Genomic DNA, 22289 nt, shown 5'->3' with positions numbered 1-22289 from the left:
CCTATTAAAACCTTGCATTGCTCCCAAAATCCTAGATATGTTCTGAATGGGAACATTGGTAAGTTGGTTTCTTACTGGTGAGTATGTATTTAATGTTTGGTTCTATTAAACTGCCAGTGGAGTTCACTGCCCTCTTGTTATAATATTGAAGAAACTGTCTAGTGACCACTTATAGCTGTATGCTGAGGAATGGTGCTCACATACATTAGTGCAGGGTAGTGAGTGTAACCTACTACTTGATTACCGGATAAGCCTGGGTTTATTGGGTAGCTGAGTCACTACTTGACTACTCTCTTCCCCCCTTTGCTGCCTCTGTATCTAAGGCACCAAGTAGGGAGAGAAGGAGCCAGTGCTAGAAGGAGCCAGCTTAAAAGGGGAAGGGAGGCAAAGGCCCAGCAGGGGAAATGGCACTTTTACATTTCAAAGGCAAAGGTGCAGTGAAATAGTGAGTGCCCCCCTTTTCAACTAATTGATGGAAATTCCATTGACTACTTGATTAGTTGATCAATCAAAATTTATCATCCCTACTGTAGAGGGGCGAGCTGGCTACAAAACTGTCATCTGAGCTAAGATGCAAGCTACATGTTGCCAGTTTAAAAAAAAACATTAAACTTGGGTTACTAAGAAGCAAATTCAAAAAGCTGAACCATGCAATAGCTTAAACTGACAAGATCAAGACAGCACACTCACATTCTTGCTTGGGATTGTAAAAATATCCTGCCTTGTATCAGTAGACCACAAGAACCTTCTCTCACTTAGTTTTCAACACAAAATCTGATGACAGATGTAATGAGATATCCAGATAGGAGCAGCAACAGACCAATGATGATCACATGCAACCTCCCTGACCTTGTCCTCAGAAGAAGAGATTAGTACTGTAGAAGATGCCACAGTAGGATGCACCTGAAGCTTTATTACACTTTGCTGCTTTTACCACAAATGTAAAATGAGACAGATTGTGAGCAGCAGGACTTCACAAGAGAACACAAATTGCTAGTCCAATTTGTACAAATGCATGTGCAAGTCCAATTTGTACAAATGCTATACGCACTGAATTTTTTAGAACCAAGCCTGGCTATTAATGGACTGTAATGAAGTCGACTCACCAGCGTGGCGCCTTCAGCAAAGTGACGTTGGGGAATTAGCTGGCTGTTCCGATGCGCTCCTTTCCGCTGGCGTCTCCCCCATGTCCTCCATCGGTACAGCACTGTCTTCAGGGCACTGCCCTCAGGCAGTACCAACTCTGGTCTTTGTCTGCACCTCCTTCTGGGGGGGTGTTAGTCTTCCTCACTACACTCTCTAGGGTTCTCCCTGAGACCCCCAGTTCTTCTGCCAGGGAACACCCAGTTCCCTTGCTTGCCTCAGGAACATCCCGTTCCTTCCACGAACACCTAGCTCCCTTGCACCCTCCAGGCCTCAGTGGCCCACTGCCAGTCCCTCTCTCTAGCCCCTGTCTCTGGGCAGACTGCAGTCCCTTCTAGCCACTCCTCCCTGGCAAAGGGTGCGGACCTGCTACTTCTGGCTACCAGGTTGCCTCTAGCAACCCTGCCTTCAGGCCTTAAGGCCTGGGGCTTCCCTGGCCCAAGCCTCTCCAGGCTACCGCGTCTGCTTCTCGCAGCCTGGCCTTTCATGACTGCTTCTCGCAGCCCCAACCACCATGGCTGCCTCTCGTAGCCCCTAGGGCCTCAGGCCTGGTAGACTGGGTTTGCTAGGCCAAAGCCTCCCCAGCCCTGCCCTCTTCCAGGGAGATTCTTGCATCCCTGGCAGTCAGGTCTCTACTGCCCTCCCTCCAGAGCAGCAAGCAGGTCTCCCTCCCCTTCCAGTAGTCTCTCATTATAGCCTCCAGCTGGGCCCTCATTGCCTCTGACTCCACTCTCAGCCCCTTAAAGGGCCAGTGCAGGGCAATGCATTGTCACATGGACCTTTTAGTACAACACCGTAATATTTTCTGGTCAGTTGTGCAAGTCTGGAAATAATTAACACATTAAAAGCTGCCACAGGACTAATTATTTTTATAGTTACAGACTAAAACAGCTACCCACTGAGACATTCTTATATGTGTTCACAAATAATTCTGCATTGCAAAGTGACTTATGTTGGAGCTGCACAGTCTTCCCCACAGGAATTCAAAATGGAAGTGCAGAAGAACACTGCCAAGGGCACTCAGGCCAGCTCTACACTTAGGGATAAAGTCAATTTAAGATATTCAGTTCCAGCTACGCATAGCTGGAGTCAATATACCCTATGCTGAATTTCTGCAGAGTTCCCATTGTGGGAGGTCAACAGGAGAAACTCTCCCATCGATTTCCCTTATTCCTCATGATCCCATAGAGTTCTAAAGTCAATAAGCGTGCTATCGGCAGCTGATTTAACAGGTCTTTACTAGGCCAGCTAAACTGAACCCCAGAAGATCAATCTCCAGAGCACTGATCTAAGGAAAGGTCTATACCTGGCTTCAGTGCTTCAAGGCTGGAATGTGAAATTAGAAACTTCTGAATCTCAGGCTGACTCCCAGAGTACTCCCTTGTACTTTGTAAATCAAACATAACTAAAAATGTTGCATTTAAATCAAATAAAAAAGTGTGGCCTAACTGAAAATAAAAAGTTTTACTTAGTATTTACTTAGAGATTTACTTAGTAACCATGCCAACCCTTCAATAATCATGAGCCAAGCCACAAAATGTCATGGGAATCTTGAGATTTTAAGAAAATCAAATTCTGGGTGCCTTTCATTTTCCTTCTGGCTTTTGAGCTTTCGGGTTATATTTGGGGCACAGTTTCATGCTTTTTGCCACAACCACAATATCTAGAAAGTTCCATTAAAAAACACTGACATCACAAAACATGACTCTAGAAGCCAAGACTTTAAGAAAGATATCAAATACAGTTACACAAGCATGAGCTGGCAACACATACTGGCAACTCTTGAGGAGGCTCTGTAATAGAGTCTTTCAATATTTGGTGTTTTTCCCCTTTCTCTGGAGTCAAAAAATTATGAGAGAGACTCTCTGCTTTCACTTTAAAAAAGCATGTGTCTCACCTTGTTGCTGCACAGATAATCATGAAAACATGACTTGATTAACACTTATGGCCTCAAAACCTTCAAAACAACACAAAAATAGAAGATTTTAAAACTTCGTGATTTTGGAGCACTCTGGTTGGCAGTGCTATGCAGACAACAGGCTGAAAATGTGGATTTGGATAGGAGTCCATTTTTTTGCTCTGAGAAAGGGACCTGCATTTCTTCTTCTGTTTCTGCAGTTGTATCACAGTACTGATAAGTGGCAAATGCCTTCAAAACAGAAACATATAAATGCCCATCCTCCAAATGGCCAAATGATGCAAAATAGAACAAGGAAAAATAGATCAACAGCATCTTGATCAGTGGTGTAAAAAGAAAAACAGATTCAGAGAAAACAGCTGAATTTCACTATCACTGTCAGATCTTGGGTTCTTTAATGGTGTGCCATGCTAGAGAAAGATTTTGAAAGACAATCCAACAGTGGCATGGGACTGGAAATCAGACATATAACACAAACAGAAAGGAATCTGACTGCCAGCATGACTATCAAAAGCTGGTTTGAGGTACCAGGTACATGGGGGGGAACACTGACAATTCAAAAGATGTAGCATTAGTGAAACAAGGCAAACTGATGACAGGGAGAGTGAGTTCTACAGATGAGACACAATGTATTCATAGGTTTCACATATGCTGTTCCTGCCAGCGTTGCTCCTGGTTCTGCAGCATCTAACATCCAGATATGAAAGAGTAGCTCATTCTCCAAACGCATTACCGCCTCCACTTATCTCCAGGGAATGCCAACAAGAGGGCTGGACAGTGCCAAATGCAGTGGAGGGTTTACTGAGATGGATTCCAGACCACCAGAAATCAAACAGAATGCCAGGAATTCATTGTACAAAAACACTCTTAACTGCCTCAAATCAATTTTTCAGAAGCAACAAGACTCTATTTGGCAGTTGCAAGCGTCTCAGAGAAAAGTCTAGCCTACGCTGCTATGAAAAAAAAATAGAATCCAGTTCTATAGACCTGGAAGAGACCTCGTGAGGTCATCAAGTCCAGTCGCCTGCCCTCTCAGTAGGACCAAGTACCGTCTAGACCAGTAGTCTCCAACCTTCTTAATCAGAAGATCACTTTTTTAATGCAAGTGCAATGTAAAATCTACCTCAAACCTAAATACCCTTGCCCAGCTTCCTTCCCTCCTTTCTCTGAGGCTCTGCCCCTGCTCCCTCCCTTGTCCGAGGCGTCACCCTGCTCACTCCCTCCCCCTTCCTCCCTGAATCTCATTCACTTTCACCAGGCGGGGGTAGGAGTTTGGGATGTAGGCTCTGGTCTTGGGCCAAGGGGTTCTGAGTGTAGGAGGGGATGCTCTGAAGGTAGGGAGGTGGGTTGGGTTTTGGAGTGGCCTAGAGGACAGGGCATTTGCCTGGGGAGCACAGGGTTGCGGGCTCACCTCCTTCCCCTCCCACCCTGGGAGTAGCCGGACAGCCAGCACAGGTTGCCCCGGGAATGGAGCTGGTTCCCACATTAGGAAAGCAGGATAAGGAATACCGTGAAGGTTCAGCAGTAGAGTGGGATCTGGAGTCGCCATGGGGATATGGCTTTGCTTGGGGAGTGGGTTCAAGGGTGGTGGGTTCAAGTCTCTCTCCCCGCTTCCCTTTCAGTACCTCAAGTCCCTCCCACCCTGGGAATGACCAGACAGCCAACACCAGCTGCCCCAGGGATGGAGCTGGTTCCTGCATTAGGAAAGCAGGATAAGGGACCCGCTGAAAGTAGGGAAGTAAAGTGGGCTGTCCAGTGAACTTGGGGATAGGGCAGGGATTTGCCTGGGGAGTGCAAGACGGTGGGCTCTACCCAGTTCAGCAGCCTGCCCCAGCTGCTCCAGAGATGGACCTGGCTCCTAAATTAGGAAAGCAGGATAAAGGACCCTGTGGAGGCAGGGTGGGTTCTGGAGTGGTCTAAGGGATATGACATTCGCTTGGGGAGTGCAGAGTTAGGGGCTTGAGTCCCTCCCCCAGGCCAACCCTGGGAGTGGCTGGAGAGCTGCCCCAGGGATGGAGCAGTGGAGTTAAGGTGGGCTTACTCCTGCTCTGGCCCTGTACCACTCCTGAAAACAGCTGGCATATACAACACTGGCTCCATGTGCTGCCCCTCATCTACAGGCACTGAAAATCTACTGGCCACTATTCTCCATTATTGATCAATGGGAGCTGCAGGAGTGGTGTCCGCAGGCAGGGACAGCATATGGAGACCCCCCTGCTCTGCCCTTCTCAGGGGCTACAGGGAACCCCCATGCTCTGCCCCTCTCAGGGGCTACAGGGACATACCAACCCCTGTCAGGAGCACAATTACCATAGGAATAATGACTCCAGTCACAACAGATTTGGCATTTTACAACTCACTACTCAAAGAATTAAATTAAATGTAAGCGTAAGAGAGAAATTAAAGTTACAAACTGCACATACCAGTCAAAAACCAAAAATAACCCACTTTGTGAGCAGTAAAAGTAGGAGCAACCAGCCATGTACGTATTGGGTCAGGAGATGAGAGTGAAGGTCAGTGTGTGATTGTGAGAATGATAGACACACACACTGTGTGAGCCTGACGAGATTTGCATTGCCAAGCTTCCTCCATCCCCTTCTCTCTGTGTAGAGATGGTGTACAGAAGTGGGGGGAAGGATGGACACCCTGACATCAGTGCCCCCATTCTTCTCCCTTCCACACCCTGCACAGCAAGCAGAAGGCTCCCAAGAGGCAGCTCCAAGGCAGAGGGCAGGAGCAGCAGGACAGTGGGTGGAGGAGTAACTGAAGTGCCAGCGCTTGATAGCTTCCCAGCCAAACCAGTCAGGATCCTGTCAGAGGTTACAAAATCTATTGGTAGATCCCAATCTACTGGTTGGTGACCACTGATCTAGACCATCCTTAACAGATATTTATCTAACCTGCTCTTAAAAATCTCCAATGATGGTGATTTCACACCCTCCCTAGACAATTTATTCCAGAGCTTAACCCATCCTGACATTTCTAATGTCCCATCTAAACCTTCCTTGCTGCAATTTAAGCCCATTGCTTCTTGTCCTATCATCAGAGGTTAAGAAAAATATTTTTTCTCCATCCTCCTTGTAACACCCTTTTAAGGAATTTGACAGCTGTTATGTCCACTCTCAATCTTTTCTTTTCTAAACTAAACTAACCTCATTCTTTTAGTGATAGAAAACTCATTCTTTTAGTCTTCCCTCAAAGGTCATATTTTTTAGACATTTAATCATTTTTGTAGTTCTCTGAACATTCTCCAATTTGTCCACATCTATCCTGAAGTGTGGCACCCAGAATTGGACAATACCCCAAATGAGACCTAATCAGCACAGAGTAGAGCAGGAGAATTACTTCTCGTGCCTTGCTTACAACATTAGTGTTAATGCGTTCTAGAATGTTTGCTTTTTTTGCAACAGTGTCAAATTGTCGACTCATTTAGCTTGTGGTCCACTATGAACCCCAGATCCCTTTCTGCAGTACTCTTTCCTAGACAGTTGCTTCCCATTCTGTATATGTGAAACCGATCCTTCCTAAGTGGAGTACTTTGCATTTGTCCTTATTGAATTTCATCTTATTTACCTCAGACCATTTATCCAGATCATTTTGAATTAATTCCCCCCTTCTGTAAAGCACTTACAACCTCTCCCAGCTTGGTACCATCTGTAAACTTTACAAGTACTCTATATTCCGTTACCTAAAATGTTGTTGAAGATAACAGGACCAGTCCCAAAACTGATTCTTGTGGAACCCCATTTGTTACACCCTTCCAGTACGACTGAACTATTGATAACCATTCAATGAGAACTGTTATTCAACCACTTATGCACCCAGTTTATAGAAGCATTGTCTAGTTCGTATTTCCCTAGTTTATTTATAAGAAAATCATGAAACACTATCAAATGCTTTACTAAAGTCTAGGTGTTCCACATCTATCGCTTCCCTCTTATCCACAAGGCTTGTTATTTTATCAAAGAATGCCATCAGGTTGGTTTGACATGATTTATTCTTTACAAATCCATGCTGACTGTTACCTATCACATTATTATCTTCCAGGTGTTTGCAGATTAATTCCTTAATTATTGGTTCCCATTTTCTTTCCTGGCACAGAAGTGAAATTGACTGGTCTGTAGTTTCCTGGATTGTACTTATTTCACTTTTTATAGATGGGCACTATATTTGTCCTTTTCCAATCTTCTGTAATCTCTCCAATCTCCCATGACTTTTCAAAGATGATAGTAAATAGCTCCAATACTTCCTCAATCAGATCTTTGAATATTCTGGGATGCATTTCATCCGGTCCTGGTGACTTGAATACATCTAACTTCTTACAGTAATTTTAACTTGTTCATTTCCTATTTTAATTTCTGTACCTACCTCCTTTTCTCCAGCATATACTATGGTAGGTGTCTAATCACCACCAACCTTTTTGGTGAAAATCAAAACAAATAAGTTTTTAAGTATCTCTGCCATTTCTACATTTTCTGTTATTGTTTTTCCCTTTTCAATTAGCAATGGGTCTACTCTGTCCTTAGTTTCTTGTTGCTTCTAATACATTTGTGGAATGTTTTCTTGCTACCCTTTATGTCCCTAGCTAGACTGAGCTCGTTTTGTGCCTCTGCCTTTCTAATTTTACTCCTACGTTCTTGTGTTGCTTATATTCGTCCTTTGCAATTTGACCTAGTTACCACTTTTTGAAGGGCTCCTTTTTTATTTTAAGATCACTAAGATCTTCTGGGTAAGCCAAGGTGGTCTCTGGGCAATCTTCCTATCTTTTCTTCACAGTGGAATAGTTTGTTCTTGTACCATCAACATCGTCTCTTTGAAAAATGGTCAACTGTCTTCAATTGTTTTTCCTCTTACTTTACCTTCTAGCTCCCTGAGTTTGCTAAAGTCTGCCTTCATGAAATTCATTGCCTTTATTTTGCTATTCTCCTTCCTAACATTTCTTAGAATCACAAACTGTATTATTTCATGTTCACTTTCATCCAAGCTACCTTCCACTGTTAAATTCTCAACTAGTTCCTCCCTATTTGTTAACATCAAATATAGAACAGCCTCCCCTCTAGCAGCTTTCTCCATCTTCTGAAATAAAAAACTGTCTCCAATGCATTTCCAGAATTTGTTGGATAATCTGTGTTCTGCTTGTGTCTTTTTCCCAACAGATGTTTGGATAGCTGAAGTCCACATAACCACCAAATCTTACGCTTTGGATGATTGTTAGTTATTTAAAAAAAAAAAGCCTTATCCACTCTTCTGCTTTGTTTGGAGGTCTGTAATAGATGCCTGCCATAACATCACACTTGTTTTTTACCCCTTTTAACTTTACTCAGAGAGTCTCAACAAGTCTGTCTCCTACAGCCATACTAGCCTCAGTCCAAGTATATACATTTTTAATATATAAGGCAGCATCTCCCAAACCTGTCCTGTCTGAGCAAGCTGTACCCTTCTATACCAATATTCCAATCATGCATATTATTCTACCAAGTCTCTGTTTTCCCAACTACATAATATCAAAGAACGCTAGAATCCACAGTACATATGGAGAAAGAAAATCAAGAGTCAAGATGAATCAAGTGGACAGGCACAGCACAAATGAGATAGGATTTTCACTCTTGAGAGCACTGACTGCTTTTCCAAGAACGCAACAAATTATTGACTTGAGAGGCAAGTCAATGTGCCAAATGGTCTGAGCAGAAGCCAAAATAGGAAAGAGCTAGCCAAGAGGAGCCTACAGTGAGACAGAAAGAACATATACACATATCTGTATAGGGATTTCCTTCCATGAGTCCCACAGAAAGCCCAGATTAGGTAAAGCTAAAAGATTCCAAAAGAGTTAAAATATAAAACAAGGTCTGAGGTTTTCATAACCTATGTTTCCAGGATTACTCTAAGCCTTGTCCAGATCATTTAAAAGGTGACACTGTAAGGACTTGCGTCAACATAGGAAAACTGGTTGCCAAAGAATGACCTCAAAAGAACTAAGAGATCAAGTATGAGGCTAGAAATTCTTAAATTCTATAACCAGTTCAACTCTCTTGGTAGCCTTGAACAAGTAATTTAATTACTCCATGTCCCTATTTGCAAAGTAGGGAAAATAATCCTTATTTATCAGCATTTTGAAGGTATGCTGTGAGTATTATCCACATAGTGCTGTGAAACTATACAAATTTTCATTATAATTAAGTGGTGAGAGAAGAACACTGCACTCATGCCAGGGACAAGTTCTGGCACTTCCCCAGAATTCTCCAATAGGATTAAAGAACAAGTTGGCTTTTCATGTGAGAAGGCCCTTCATTATTGCTAGGTAACAGGAATGGCTAGTAAATTTCAGTGGACATTGTCTCAACTCAATAGCAAAACATACTGCATCACAGTAGAAAGCAGTGGACTGAATATTAAAAGCTGATGTCCCACTTTTGCTTTGACTGAGCTGAACTTCCTGACTTATTTAGTTCAGCCATAATCGTCAGTTTTCCATTAGTGTTTTTTAAATAGCTTTAAACTGCCACAATCTCAGATGAACTTCCTAGGTAAGACACTAATAGCTACTGGGCCACTTGGCCATGAGTAGTGGCAGGGATTCAGACCACTGCTGCTTTTCAACTCTAAAGAAACCCACACTGGAGAGTTGAGGTTTAATTAGCAAATATTTCCAACAGCTTTGACAATCTTATATGAAAGGGCCGATTCTAAGAGGAGATAAGAGCCCACAAAGCTCCTTGTATTCTGTATGATGTGCCTAGCAGAGAGATTCTGATCTCTAGGTGCTACAAATAACCATCTCCTTAACAGAATGTTTTGCAAGATCACATCCATGAAGTGCCAAAGAGAGTGCCAGGTGTTATGATTCTTAGTTCAAGGCCTTTATGGATCAGTTTCAAATAACTTTAATCCTCAAAAGGCAAATGTCAAGGTCCAGAAGATAAAGAAGAAATATTCTTCAAATATGTCTTCTTCCAAAGAAAATTACATCTATCCACAGGAAACAGCTTAGAGCTAGATATATCTATGGTTATTTGTAAAGAAAGAAAGTTATGAACCCAGATTTTAAAAAACAATTTAATATCAAATGTAAATCTCTCTCCATTTCAGGGTCACAAGAGTAAGACCTCATGGAATCCCAGGGCATATAAGAACTCCAGTACAATTAACATGGAAATGACGATTGGACTGAACTTTATCTAATGATACAGTGATCTTCATGATGAAGGGGTCAAGATACCGCAGAATACAAGCGTTTACAAAACAGCAAAAAGGATTCAAGTTTACAGTGTTTGTTGAGGGTGGATTACAATAACACTGTCCATCCCCTGATAAGGATTAGGGATGGCAAACTCCTGTAAAGATTGAAAAAAAAGAATTAGATAAATGTTTTAAACGCTCAGTATGGTTTCAAGTGGCAACAAATGAAAACAGAACCAAAATAAACCTCAACTCAGATTTATTGTATGCTTTGAAGTCCTTTTAAGCACAAGTAAGCAGTTTGTGTTGAAGATCAAAGGAGGCTGGTTAAGGCATTTCTCACTCTGGATTTCCTCTTTCCATGGAGAAATGTCCACTTGGGCTTTTGGAGCAGGAATCTCCATAACCACTTGGTAGCGTGAACCATTTCACAAAGACTCACAGAAATGGTGGTTCTACTTTGTAGCCTCTGGCCTTTGAAGAGTTCTCTTGGGCCAAGTTCCTCCTTTGCCAAGACAGGAATATGCACTTACCCACCCAAGACTGCAGTTCCCCAAGTGCATCATGGCAACTTGTGCAAAGCTATTAGTCCTTGGGTTATTAAGAGCAAACTCCACCTAGAGCACCATCTCATTTGGTAGCAGGAGAAAGTTTTGAACAATCAAGTATTATTACATTTCTATTTTCTTAGCACAGAAAAATGCTGGTAGCATACAAAAGAAGTGCTTGATATCATAGGGGGCACATGAGTCTTCCATTTGGGGAGGCTTCCAAGTGAGCACAGGAATTTTCATACAGGAGTAGGGGGGGCCCAGCAGCCACCTTCACTCGGTCTCCTTCCCCATGGTCTGCCCACTGATCACTCTTCTCTGCCTGACAGCAGGCTACACACTCTCCATGGCAGAGAGGAGCAAGTGATGGGCAGGCAGAGCCTAGAGAAGAGGCTGAGCGAAGGCAAGGCCTTGGGAGAAAAAGCTGATTGGGGATGGCACCATAGACTGGACACCGGTGCCTCCCACCCCCATCCTCACATTTCTAGGAAGCTTTGCTTCCAGCACTTCTCCAAAGGAAGGTGACCCATGTGGCATTCACAGTGTTTGCCCTCCTGCATAGTCAGTGATTTTGGGGAAGAGAACCTCCACAAACTTCATATCTTGATATCTGCTCCCCCTAGCCATCTTATGGCAGGACAAAGTATGGCAAGTATGCGAAAAAACAAGCCCTCATTGCTGTGATCTCATTTAAAAACAAATGGAGCTTGACTCACAAAGATGCTCTGGTCAAATCAAAGGATGATAAGAGATCAGTATGAAAATGATACGAATAAAATGCCTAAAAAAAGGTTCTGAGAATGATTTCACTACCTTGCAATATTTTCTCAGTTTGTGAATAAAGGAAACTGTTGTAAAAAAGGAAATTATTGGTTAGGAGTTTAAATTAAAAAAATCTGTTTGGTTTAAAAAAAGCAAACGAGAGAGAAATAAGACCATCATCAAAACAACGACATGTGAAGATAAGAAAGCTGTATATAGAGAAAGACAGTATTATCCTATCTGTCCTATTATAGATAAAACAAGATTTCCTGAACTGAACATGTTGACAAGTGTCATGGAAATATTCCCCATGGAAATACTTATATTGACAGTCTCAAATCTAATTGAGAAAAAAAAACAAAAAACAATGTAGTTCAGTTCGTCTTGCAAGCAGGTCAAGGACCCATTAAGCTCATTGCTATAATATAAAATTAACTGATTTACGGAATAATCTATGTGCTACTCTGTGTACTGAAACCACTGTCTCCACAGAGAAAGATTCAGAAGCAGCAAAAGTGATACTCACGGAAAAACAACAAGCCTCTAAGAAACTGGTCATTAATTCACTTCAGCCTAGGGAACCCAGAAAATATAGGACATGTAAGACAATAAGGAGTACAGGAGATGCAAGACAATTTATTCCTGCCTTGGGCAGCCAATGGCACAGAATGAGCCAAGAATTATGTCAAAATCTCATCCTTTACACGTTTATTGCTCCTATCTAGTGTACATTTACCACACAACATTCTAAGGGTCCGTCTAGACTACATGTCTCTGGCAACAGAGGCATGTAGATTAGACTACCCGGCATAGGAAAATGAAGCGGCGATTTAAATAATCGCTGCTTCATTAAAATTTAAATGGCTGCTGCGCTGAGCCGATCAGCTGTTTGTCGGCTCAGCGCGGTAGTCTGGACGCTCCGCGGTCGACATCAAAGGCATTTGTCGACCTCCCAGGTATGCCCCATAGAAGCAGCTGAGAGAACATTTTGTTCTCCGTAGGAATGGGATGAGCTTGTTGCAAACTGAAGGGGAATCTTTTTCAAAAATTCCAACAGGAGCTGCTTCTTCCAAATGTAAAACTTGGCCTCTCCATACACTGTGTGAATAAGTTGGGGAGAGGGAGAGAATCAAGAGAAATTCCTCTTAAGAAAAATGGCAATTATTTTGGGCCTGATTCTGCAAACCCTCAAATACTTAGCATCACAGGGTGAAATTTACAAAAGCACCCACACCATTTAGGCACTCTTGAAAACTTTACCAATAGATTTCAACAGACTTCTAACATGAATAAAACTTCCCCTTGCTCTTAAAAAACGTGACTTGCATTTGCTTAACTTGAAGCCGATGAACAATTCCACCCTTATTCAGGAAAGCACCACAGCACATGCTTACGGTCAAACATGTATTTAAGGATCACCGAAGCCAAATATACTCTTCATGAACAAAAATTCCTATAAATTCCCTTTCACTTTTGCAGTGCTGGACATCTAGCTCCTCTAAAAAAAAACTGGTATGATTATAACTCTAGTGCAGCATTTGTACAGTGCTCTGTATAATAAAATTTAAAACTGGGCTCGGTGCAACTAAAGACACATTTTAATAAAAGGAAGGAAATACTACTCCCTTATCCTTTCGATATATTTTATATCCCGGTATGATTGTGTCCCACAGATTTCCTCATTCCACCAGGTTTCAGTGATGCCTATTATGTCAATCTCCTCCTTTAACACAAAGTACTCTAGTTCACCCATCTTATTAGTCAGATTCCTAGCATTTGTGTAGAAGCACTTTAAAAATTTGCCACTGCTTATTTGTCTGCTTCTATTATGGTGTCTTTAAAAAGTTTCCATGCAGCTTGCAGGGATTTGGCTCTAGTCACTGTGCCTTTTAATTTCTGTTTAACTAACCTCCTCATTTTTATGTAATTCCCCTTTTTGAAATTAAATGCCAGAGTGCTGGACAGCTGAGGTGTTCTTCCCACCACAGGAATGTTAAATGTTATTATATTATGGTCATCATTTCCAAGCGGTCCTGTAACGGTTATCTCCTGGATCTGATCCTGCGCTCCACTCAGGACTAAATCGAGAATTGCCTCTCCCCTTGTGGGTTCCTGTACCGGATGCTCCAAGTCATTTAAGCCATTGAAAAATTTTATCTCTGCTTCTCTTCCTGAGGTGACATGTATCCCGTCAATATGGGGATAATTAAAATCCCCCATTATTATACAGTTCTTTATTTTGGTAGCCTCTCTAATCTCCCTCAGTATTTCAATGTCAGTATCGCTGTCCTGGTCAGGTGGTCGATAATATATCCCTACTGCTAATTTCTTGTTATTGGAGCATGGAATTACTATCCATAGCGATTCTATTGAACATGTTGATTCATTTAATATTTTTATTTCATTTTAGTCTACATTATCTTTCACATACAGTGCCACTCTGCCACCCACCCAGACTGCTCTATCCTTTTTAAAGACACCATAATAGAGGCCCAACTTAAATGTATACCCCAAATTAAAAAACATAGCAAGAGACCTAAAAAAGAGTCACCATGGCTTAGCTACCATGTAAAAGAAGCACTGAGGGACAAAAAGGCATATTTTAAGAAGTGGAAGTCTAATCCTAGTGAGATAAATAGAAAGGAAAATAAACACTGGCAAATCAAGTGTAAAAATGTAATAAGAAAAGCAAAAAAAGATTTTGAGGAACAGCTAGCCAAAAACTCAAAAAGAAATAACAAAATGTTTTTTAAGTACATTAGAAGCAGGAAGACCGCTAAAAAACCTGTGGGTCCCCTAGATGATCGAGATATAAAAGGAGCAATCAAGGATGATAAAGCCATTGCGGATAAACTAAATGATTTCTTTGCTTCAGTCTTCATAGCTGAGGACATTAGAGAGATTCCCAAATCTGCATCGTAGGTGATGAATCTGAGGAACCATCCTGGATTGAAGTGTCATTAGAGGAGGTTTTGGAACAAATAGAAAAACTTAATGTTAACCAATCTCTGGGATCGGATGGCATTCATCCAAGGGTTCTAAAAGAACTCAAATGGGAAATTGCTGAACTATTATCTGTGGTTTGTAACCTATCCTTTAAATTGCTTCCGTACCTAATGACTGGAAGGTAGCCAACATGACACCAATAGTTAAAAAGGGCTCTAGAGGCAATCCTGGCAATTACAGACCGGTAAGTCTAACTTCAGTACTGGGCAAATTAGTCAGAACAATAGTAAAGAATAAAATTGTGAGGCATGTAGAAGAACATAATTTGTTGGACAAAAGTCAACATGGTTTCTGTAATGGGAAATCCTGTCTTACTAATCTATTAGAGTTCTGTGAAGGGCTTAACAAGCATGCGGACAAGGGGGATCCAGTAGATAAGTATACTTAGATTTTCAGAAAGCCTTTGACAAGGTCCCTCACCAAAGGCTCCTGTGTAAATTACGTTGCCATGGAATAAGGGGGAAGGTCCTTTCGTGGATTGAGAACTGGTTAAAAGACAGGAAACAAAGGGCAAGAATAAATGGTAAATTTTCAGAATGGAGAGGGGTAACTAGTGGTGTCCCCCAAGGGTCAGTCCTGGGACCAATCCCTTTCAACTTTTTCATAAATGATCTGGAGAAAGGGGTAAGCAGTGAGATGCTAAAGTTTGCGGATGAAACCAAACTGTTTAGGATAGTCAAGACAGAAGCAGACTGTGAGGGACTCCAAGAAGATCTCACCAAACTGAACGATTGGGCAACAAAATGGAAAATGAAATTTAGTGTGGATAAGTGTAAAGTAATGCACATTGGGAAAAATAACCCCAACTATACGTACAGTATGATGGGGGCTAATTTGGCTACAACAAATCAGGAAAGAGATCTTGGAGTTATCCTGGATAGTTCTCTGAAAACTTCCACACAGTGTGCAGCGGCGGTCAAAAAGGCAAATAGGATGCTAGGAATTATTAAGAAAGGGATAGAAAATAAGACCCAGAATATCTTACTGCCCCTGTATAAAACTATGGTACGCCCACATCTCGAATACTATGAAACGATGTAGTCTCCTAACGTCAAAAAAGATATTTTGGCCTTGGAAAGGGTTCAGAAAAGGGCAACTAAAATGATTAGGGGTTTGGAACGGGTCCCATATTAAGAGAGGTTAAAGCGACTGGGACTTTTCAGTTTAGAAAAGAGAAGACTGAGGGGGGATATGATAGAGGCATATAAAATCACAAGTGGTGTGGAGAGGGCCGATAAAGAAAAGTTATTTATTAGTTCCCATAATAGAAGAACTAGAGGACACCAAATGAAATTAATGGGTAGCAGGTTTAGAACTAATAAAAGAAAGTTCTTCTTCACACAGTGTATAGTCATCCTGTGGAACTCCTTGCCAGAGGAGGCTGTGAAGGCTAGGTGTATAACAGAGTTTAAAGAGAAGCTAGATAATTTCATGGAGGTTAGGTCCATAAAAGGTTATTAGCCAGGGAATAGAAGTGGAGACCCTGGCCTCTGTTTGTCAGAGGCTGGAGAAGAATGGCAGGAGACAAATCGCTTGATCATTGTCTTCGGTCCACCCTCTCTGGGGCACGTGGTGCTGGCCACTGTTGGCAGACAGGCTACTGGGCTAGATGGACCTTTGGTCTGACCCAGTACGGCCGTTCTTATGTTCGTTCTTATATACACACTACCCCCTTGTTCAAGGCCATGATAAAAGGCAGAGCTCAGACTTTACACTTTAAATATCACCTGAAAATGGTTTTGGGCAATTAAATTGAATCATATGCTCTGTACTAATCTGATAAAATCTTGTTAATGGCTTCTGAGATAAGACCAGCAGAATTCCACTAACTAAACATTTCACAGTTAAAAGATATTAAACATGGTAGCAACTCTGATTCAACATATTGGTAATCTGAGGATGTATTCCATAAGAATGGCCATAATGGGTCAAACCAATGGCTAATCTAGCCCAGTATCTTATCTTCCCACGGTGGCTAGAAGCTGCAAAGGGATCAAACAGAACAGGAAATTATCAAAAGATCCATCTTGTGTTGTCCAAGCCCAGCTTCGGTCAGTCAGCAGTTTAGGCAGACCTAGAAGCACACCCTGATCATCTTGACTAATAGCCATGGATGAACCTATCCTCCATGGATGTATCATTTTTTAACCCAGTTTTCCTTCTGGCATTCACAAAATCCCCAGGCAATTTGTGCATTGTGCAAAAGAAGAGTTACCTTTTGTTTTAAGCCTGCTGTCAATTAATTTAATTGATTGACTCTGATTCATGCATTATTTGAAGGGGTAAATAACACTTCCTTTTTCATTTTTTTCCATACTATTCATGATTTTATAGACCTCTTTCACTGCCTACAAGTCATCTCTCTTTTAAGATGAACAGTTTCAGTCTTTTTAATCTCTCCTCAGGCGGAAGCTGTTCCATACACCAGATCATTTCTGTGCCTTTCTCTATACCTTATTCAATTGCAATATGTATTTTTTGAGATGCAGCAACTAGTATGGCATAAGTTATTCAAATGTTCTACCCAACTAAGAGTATGCTGAATCTCTCCCACTAATGAGATCATTCTTCATTCAACAGGTTCTTTAGCCTGCTGTTGCATTTGCATAGCTAATACATTTCCCGTCTTACTATGATTTTTATTTAAACATCTAATCTAAATGTGAAAGAAAAAAAGTCATGAGAAAAATAAGTATACGATGTTTTTCAAAACAATTTTAGCTTCAGGAGAAGCCATAAAGAAATTAAGGTCCCTGAGAAAAATGTTTACTCATTCATGCTAATATTAAATTACAAACCCATTCATCAATTTATATATGTACTCAAATATTTCTGCCAGAAAAAATATATAATGCTGTGCACTGGTTGGTAGTCAAGTCTGGGAATGATTTTTTTAAAAAGGAGACACTGTAAAAATAAAAATGAATATAATTAAAATAATTTCTCATATCTGGAATAATGTTTCTCCATTTATGCTGTTCATTTTTGGTCCCAATCCAGCAAAGTAGTTAAGATCATGCTTAACTGCAAGCCTTTCAGCGGTCCCACTGAAGTAAAATGGAATTGTTCTATGTGCTCAAAGTTCTGTGGGTGTGTTTTGCTGGATTGGGGACATTTTTGCATTTTCTTCAGTTTTATGGGCAATGAAATTAGACTGGTAATTTTATTTCCCTTTTTAATAAGCTTAAATGCTGGGTCCCCATGTATCATCACAAGGGATTTCCAATTTTAGGAGGGGCGGAGACATGGAAGACTGATATTACAAAAACAAACCTTTTGTTTTCTATTTTTTAAAAAGCTGTGAAAATATTTCATAACTGTTATAAAAACTAAATTTTGTGCTGTCAGGATATGGGTGCATACATGCAATTATTGAAGAAATGGTATGTTTAGTTACTAAAGTCATATACTAAGCTATTTTCACTTTGCCATGAAAGTTACAGTGAACTAATTTTTCCACTTAAGATTTAAGGTCCACTGCCTCCCTACATAGAAATAACCTCTATGCCATCAAATGCCAGCAATGCCCCACTGCAGTGTATACTGGCCAAACTGGACAGTCTGTACGGAAAAGAATTAATGGACACAAATCAGATATCCGAAAAGACAACACACAAATCCTGTTGGAGAACACTTTAATCTTCCTGGACGCTGATTAATGGATTTCCAAGTTGCTGTTTTGTTTCAGACCAATTCCACAAGCCAAATACACAGAGAAGAACTAGAGTTTAACTTCATTTACAGGTTTAATTCTCACACAAATGGTATGAATCATGATATCTGATGGCTCGCACATTATCAACCAACCAATGAAGATGCTAATGGTTCTTGATGTCTGTGTAGAATCTGGTGTTGGTTATCTTCCTTTCCAAGTGCAAACTAATGGTTCTTATCAATCTCTTGTAACTATTTAGTCTTTAAGGTGCTACTAGACTATTTGTTGTTTTTTAAGTCTTTCCTCTTACAGACTAACTTGGCTAGCTCTCTGAAGCTTATCTACTCACTGTCTCTTTTTTCTTCCTCTCCTCCATTCTTCCTTCCCTTATTTATTCTTGGATCTGGACTTCCAACACTTCGGACATCTGAAGAAGTGGGTTGTAATCACAAAAGCTCATGATACCATCTACATGTTTTGTTAGTCTTAAAGGTGCTACTAGACTATTTGTTGTTAAGTTTTTCCTGTTACAGACTAACTCGGCTACCCCTCTGAAGCTTCTATCCAGAGGTGTGATACTTCCCAAGTTTGTACTAGATCTGTTTACTTCTAATTCTTCTTTGAAAAGAGGGATTTTTGCTAGTTTAAGGACAGTAGGCTCCAGCCTTTAACTTGAAAGAAGATGGTCAAATATATTTGAAAAGCAAAACTAAATTCAAAAAAGCAGAAAAGTCTGCCAAAAACTCCAGATTACGTTCCTCCTCAAGACATCACTTTTTTGCACAAGTAAAGACCAAAATAACATTTTTGTAAATCAGCGGGGTCTATCATTATGTGTCTGTTTAAACTATTACTAACCTGTATCATGTACAGCTGGGCAATCCGATACTCTTCCACACTCATTGGAATTGGAATACGATATTCCTTTATAAGCATCTTGAAGTCCAAGCCTTTTTGTCAGTTTAGAAATGCAATCCAGATACTTCTAATAGGGATTCTTTAAATAATTCAGGATCTCTGAAATAGAAGCAGAAAGATGCAATTATTTCCTGCACTGATTACATTATTACATTTAGAGACATTAATTTGTCTTAAAACAAGAAAGAAAAATCTCGATTGTTCTCTTAGAACCGGCATCAAGTTGAACAGACTCTTATAAGATTTTTTATTTTCTATAGGGAACACCATCAAAGCCATAGTCCTAGGGACCTTTGCCACAATATCAATGAGATTTTTTTATATGTAATACATCTCCATGGCTGAGATATGGCACAGCTGAAAATGAAAAAGTGAAGCTTTTGTTGTAGGACAATAGTGTACTTCTCCAATCTCTGGGTACGTCTAAACTACATGCCTCCGTCGACATGCCTCGTGAAACCAGGTTTACCTGTGCCGATCAAGAAAGGCTTCTTTGTCGGCGCGGCGCGTCCAGACTGCCCTGATCTGCCGACAAACAGCTGATCGACAGAGCGGGGCAGCCATTTAAATTTAAATGAAGCCGCGATTATTTTAATCGCGGCTTCATTTCCCTCTGCCGATCTGGCTAATCTACATGCCTCCGTCGACGGAGGCATGTAGTCTAGACACACCCTCAGTGACACATCAGAGATTCAACCACTCAGGGACATCAGATCTTCTTATCCTCTCTCATGGTTGTGCTGCAGCTAACAAGAGAGACTAATTAGGAGACTTCCTCAGGTCTTAGTAGCACCATGTTGGAGAACTTAAATTGGATTCTAACAGTGGTCTGTAAAAGGTATTTTTCTTCCCACTATTATTATTAATAGCATCCATTCTCTTTTTCCGCCAATGAAGTCCAGGGATGAAATCCTCTCTCCATTGAACTCAACTGCAGTATTTTTTAAACACAAGAAAAAAATTCTACAATACATATCTTATGTGCAATGTAAAAGAGAATGGGACTGATCAACACAGATGGCTATGAGAGCAACTTTATGAATACCCAGGACATGGCAGATGGTGTGGTTGCGAAGCAGTACAAAACATAGAAATGGAAAGGTCAGAAGAGGAAGGAGCAAGGAACACTGAATCGAGACCGCAAAATTCCTTCTGGCAGTCAACGGCGTAAAAATCTGCCTAGTCCTGTAGGCAGATTATCCAAGATAACATCGACTTCAGCAGCATTACAGAGTAACATTGTCACTAGAATAAATGATTTTTTTAAACATTTTCTCCATCAAATAAATCCCAAATGTGTGTCTTGCTATAGCAAGCATACAGGCCTCTTGCCACATCTGCTTAATGAAATTGTTCTGATATAATTCTTGCAAAAAAACAGAGGAAAAATCCCTTTACCATGTTTACAAGGAAGCAGAAAAAAGCAGCATAGGGAATTTTAAATATGGCATTCCTAACTTTTGAGTGATTTATTTTTTAACTTGAATAATGTTCTTTTAACCTAGATTTTTGTATCTAATTACAGTGAGTGTGTGTGTGTGTTTTAGAAAATGTGCATTTGTCTGCCTGTTTGTAAGTACATTTGTTCAAGAATGCCTCCTAAAAGGTAACTGCTAGGCCTACCAATTTGATATGCAGCTTCCTCTTATCATTACTTAAAGCAAGCTAAGGGTTTGGTTCTGCCAGGACAACGGGATGTGCCTGGAATTCAATTGTTTCTCTGAAAATGGAAAGGGAGGGGTCTGGTAGGAAAGAGTTATATTGTAGAATGACCACAAAGGGCAGCAAGGGGCCAGAGATTGGGACCTGGATAGCCATAACCCTATGGAGCTAGCAGGGGGCAGGGACTGAGAAAAGGACAGCTGTATTCACAGAGTTTGCCTGTCTGTTCCCCAATGAAGGGACATGCACCCCTCCCCCAACAGTGCCCCCTACAGCTGCAGTGGCCATAAACAGGAGCTTGTCACCTGACTCCAAGTTGCTGCACTGAGAGAGGGTGGGAGTTGTCTTCTCTCCCCAAGGTAGCCTGCCCACCTCTGAATAATGATTTAAATGAAGAAAACCAAAACTTATTTGATGTAAGGATCCAAGCAACAATGGGTAAATCTAGTTTTTTCATAAAAGAACATTAATTGAACAACAGAAAACATTTGTTTAATGGCTCATTCACAAGACAGGTAATTTCAGGATCTTACACTTGTTTACAGAAGATAGATACAGTTTCTTTTGATATAACTACAACACGCTTCTATAACACAGTTCTCATTTTAAAATCAGGTGAATATTGGTTTCCATTATTTATCTACTATATATTGGAGAGAGTTTGTTTATATGTGTGTGTGTGCATGTCTGTCTTTTCAAGAACTCCTCCTAAATGGTAACAGCTATGACCACCAAATATGGTATACAGCTTCCTCTTAATCATAACATAAAGCAAGGTAAGGGTTTGGATGTGCCAGGAAAATGTGATGTGCCTGGAATGGAGTTGCTTTTCATAAAACCATACAGAAAAGAGACAGACTCACCAGGCAGATGAATGTGGTGGGCTGGCTAGGGGTGCACTATCTTCCCACATCCAGAACTACCGCAGTCCCCCCTCCCACATCCAGAACTGCCGCAGTCCCCATTCTCTTATCCCCCAGGGAAGATGGAGGGGATGGATGGAGGGAGAGAAAGAGGGCTGAAGCTCCCCCACATTTGTAGAGAAAAACTGCTGGCTATTTCCCTTCATCAGGGAGTGAGGGGAAAGTGCACAGTCTGCTGTATTCCTCACTCTGGCTAGGGAGTGTGGGCAGCAGATTAACCTAGACCTGCCCTAGTTAAGGGACATGCACCTCTTCTCCAGCTGTCTACTTAAGCTGCAATAGCTAGGAGAGTGCTTCTCACCTGGCCCCAGGCTGCTGCAGTAAGAGAGAGCTGGGGTTGTCCTCTCTCCCCAGGACAGCCTGCATACTGAACCCCTCTTCATTTCCAGTTCCACCCCACAGTAATGATTTAAATGAAGCATGCACAATTTCATTTTATTTTTCAAAAAACAAAAATTGAGTTAGGGACCCAAACACCACCAAGTAAATCTTCTAGTTGTATATATTTAGAAAGCTAGAATGAGATGTCCTACCATAAGACAAGATTTTAAGCTCCCCCTCCCAAACAAAACAGA

General features: G+C 41.2%; 1 protein-coding gene across 12 annotated transcripts in view; it reads right to left on the bottom strand.

The window, feature by feature from the left end:
- The window catches only part of PITPNM2 (phosphatidylinositol transfer protein membrane associated 2), a 263306-nt gene that overhangs the window by 104924 nt on the left and 136093 nt on the right, over positions 1 to 22289 (bottom strand). For all 12 annotated transcript variants that reach the window (XR_012896010.1, XM_075898565.1, XM_075898564.1 and 9 more), the window contains one exon: positions 19070 to 19228. Coding sequence is in view for 11 of the 12 variants with exons in the window: in XM_075898565.1 (XP_075754680.1) it covers positions 19070 to 19147 (78 nt within the window). In the remaining variant the exon portion in view is untranslated. The remainder of the gene's footprint in view (positions 1 to 19069; positions 19229 to 22289) is intronic.

Source organism: Pelodiscus sinensis, chromosome 15 (genome assembly GCF_049634645.1).
Source record: "Pelodiscus sinensis isolate JC-2024 chromosome 15, ASM4963464v1, whole genome shotgun sequence".
In the NCBI taxonomy this organism is placed as follows: domain Eukaryota; kingdom Metazoa; phylum Chordata; order Testudines; family Trionychidae; genus Pelodiscus; species Pelodiscus sinensis.
The sequence above is the reverse complement of the archived record's forward strand: the minus strand, read 5'-3'. Positions and strand labels throughout refer to the sequence as shown.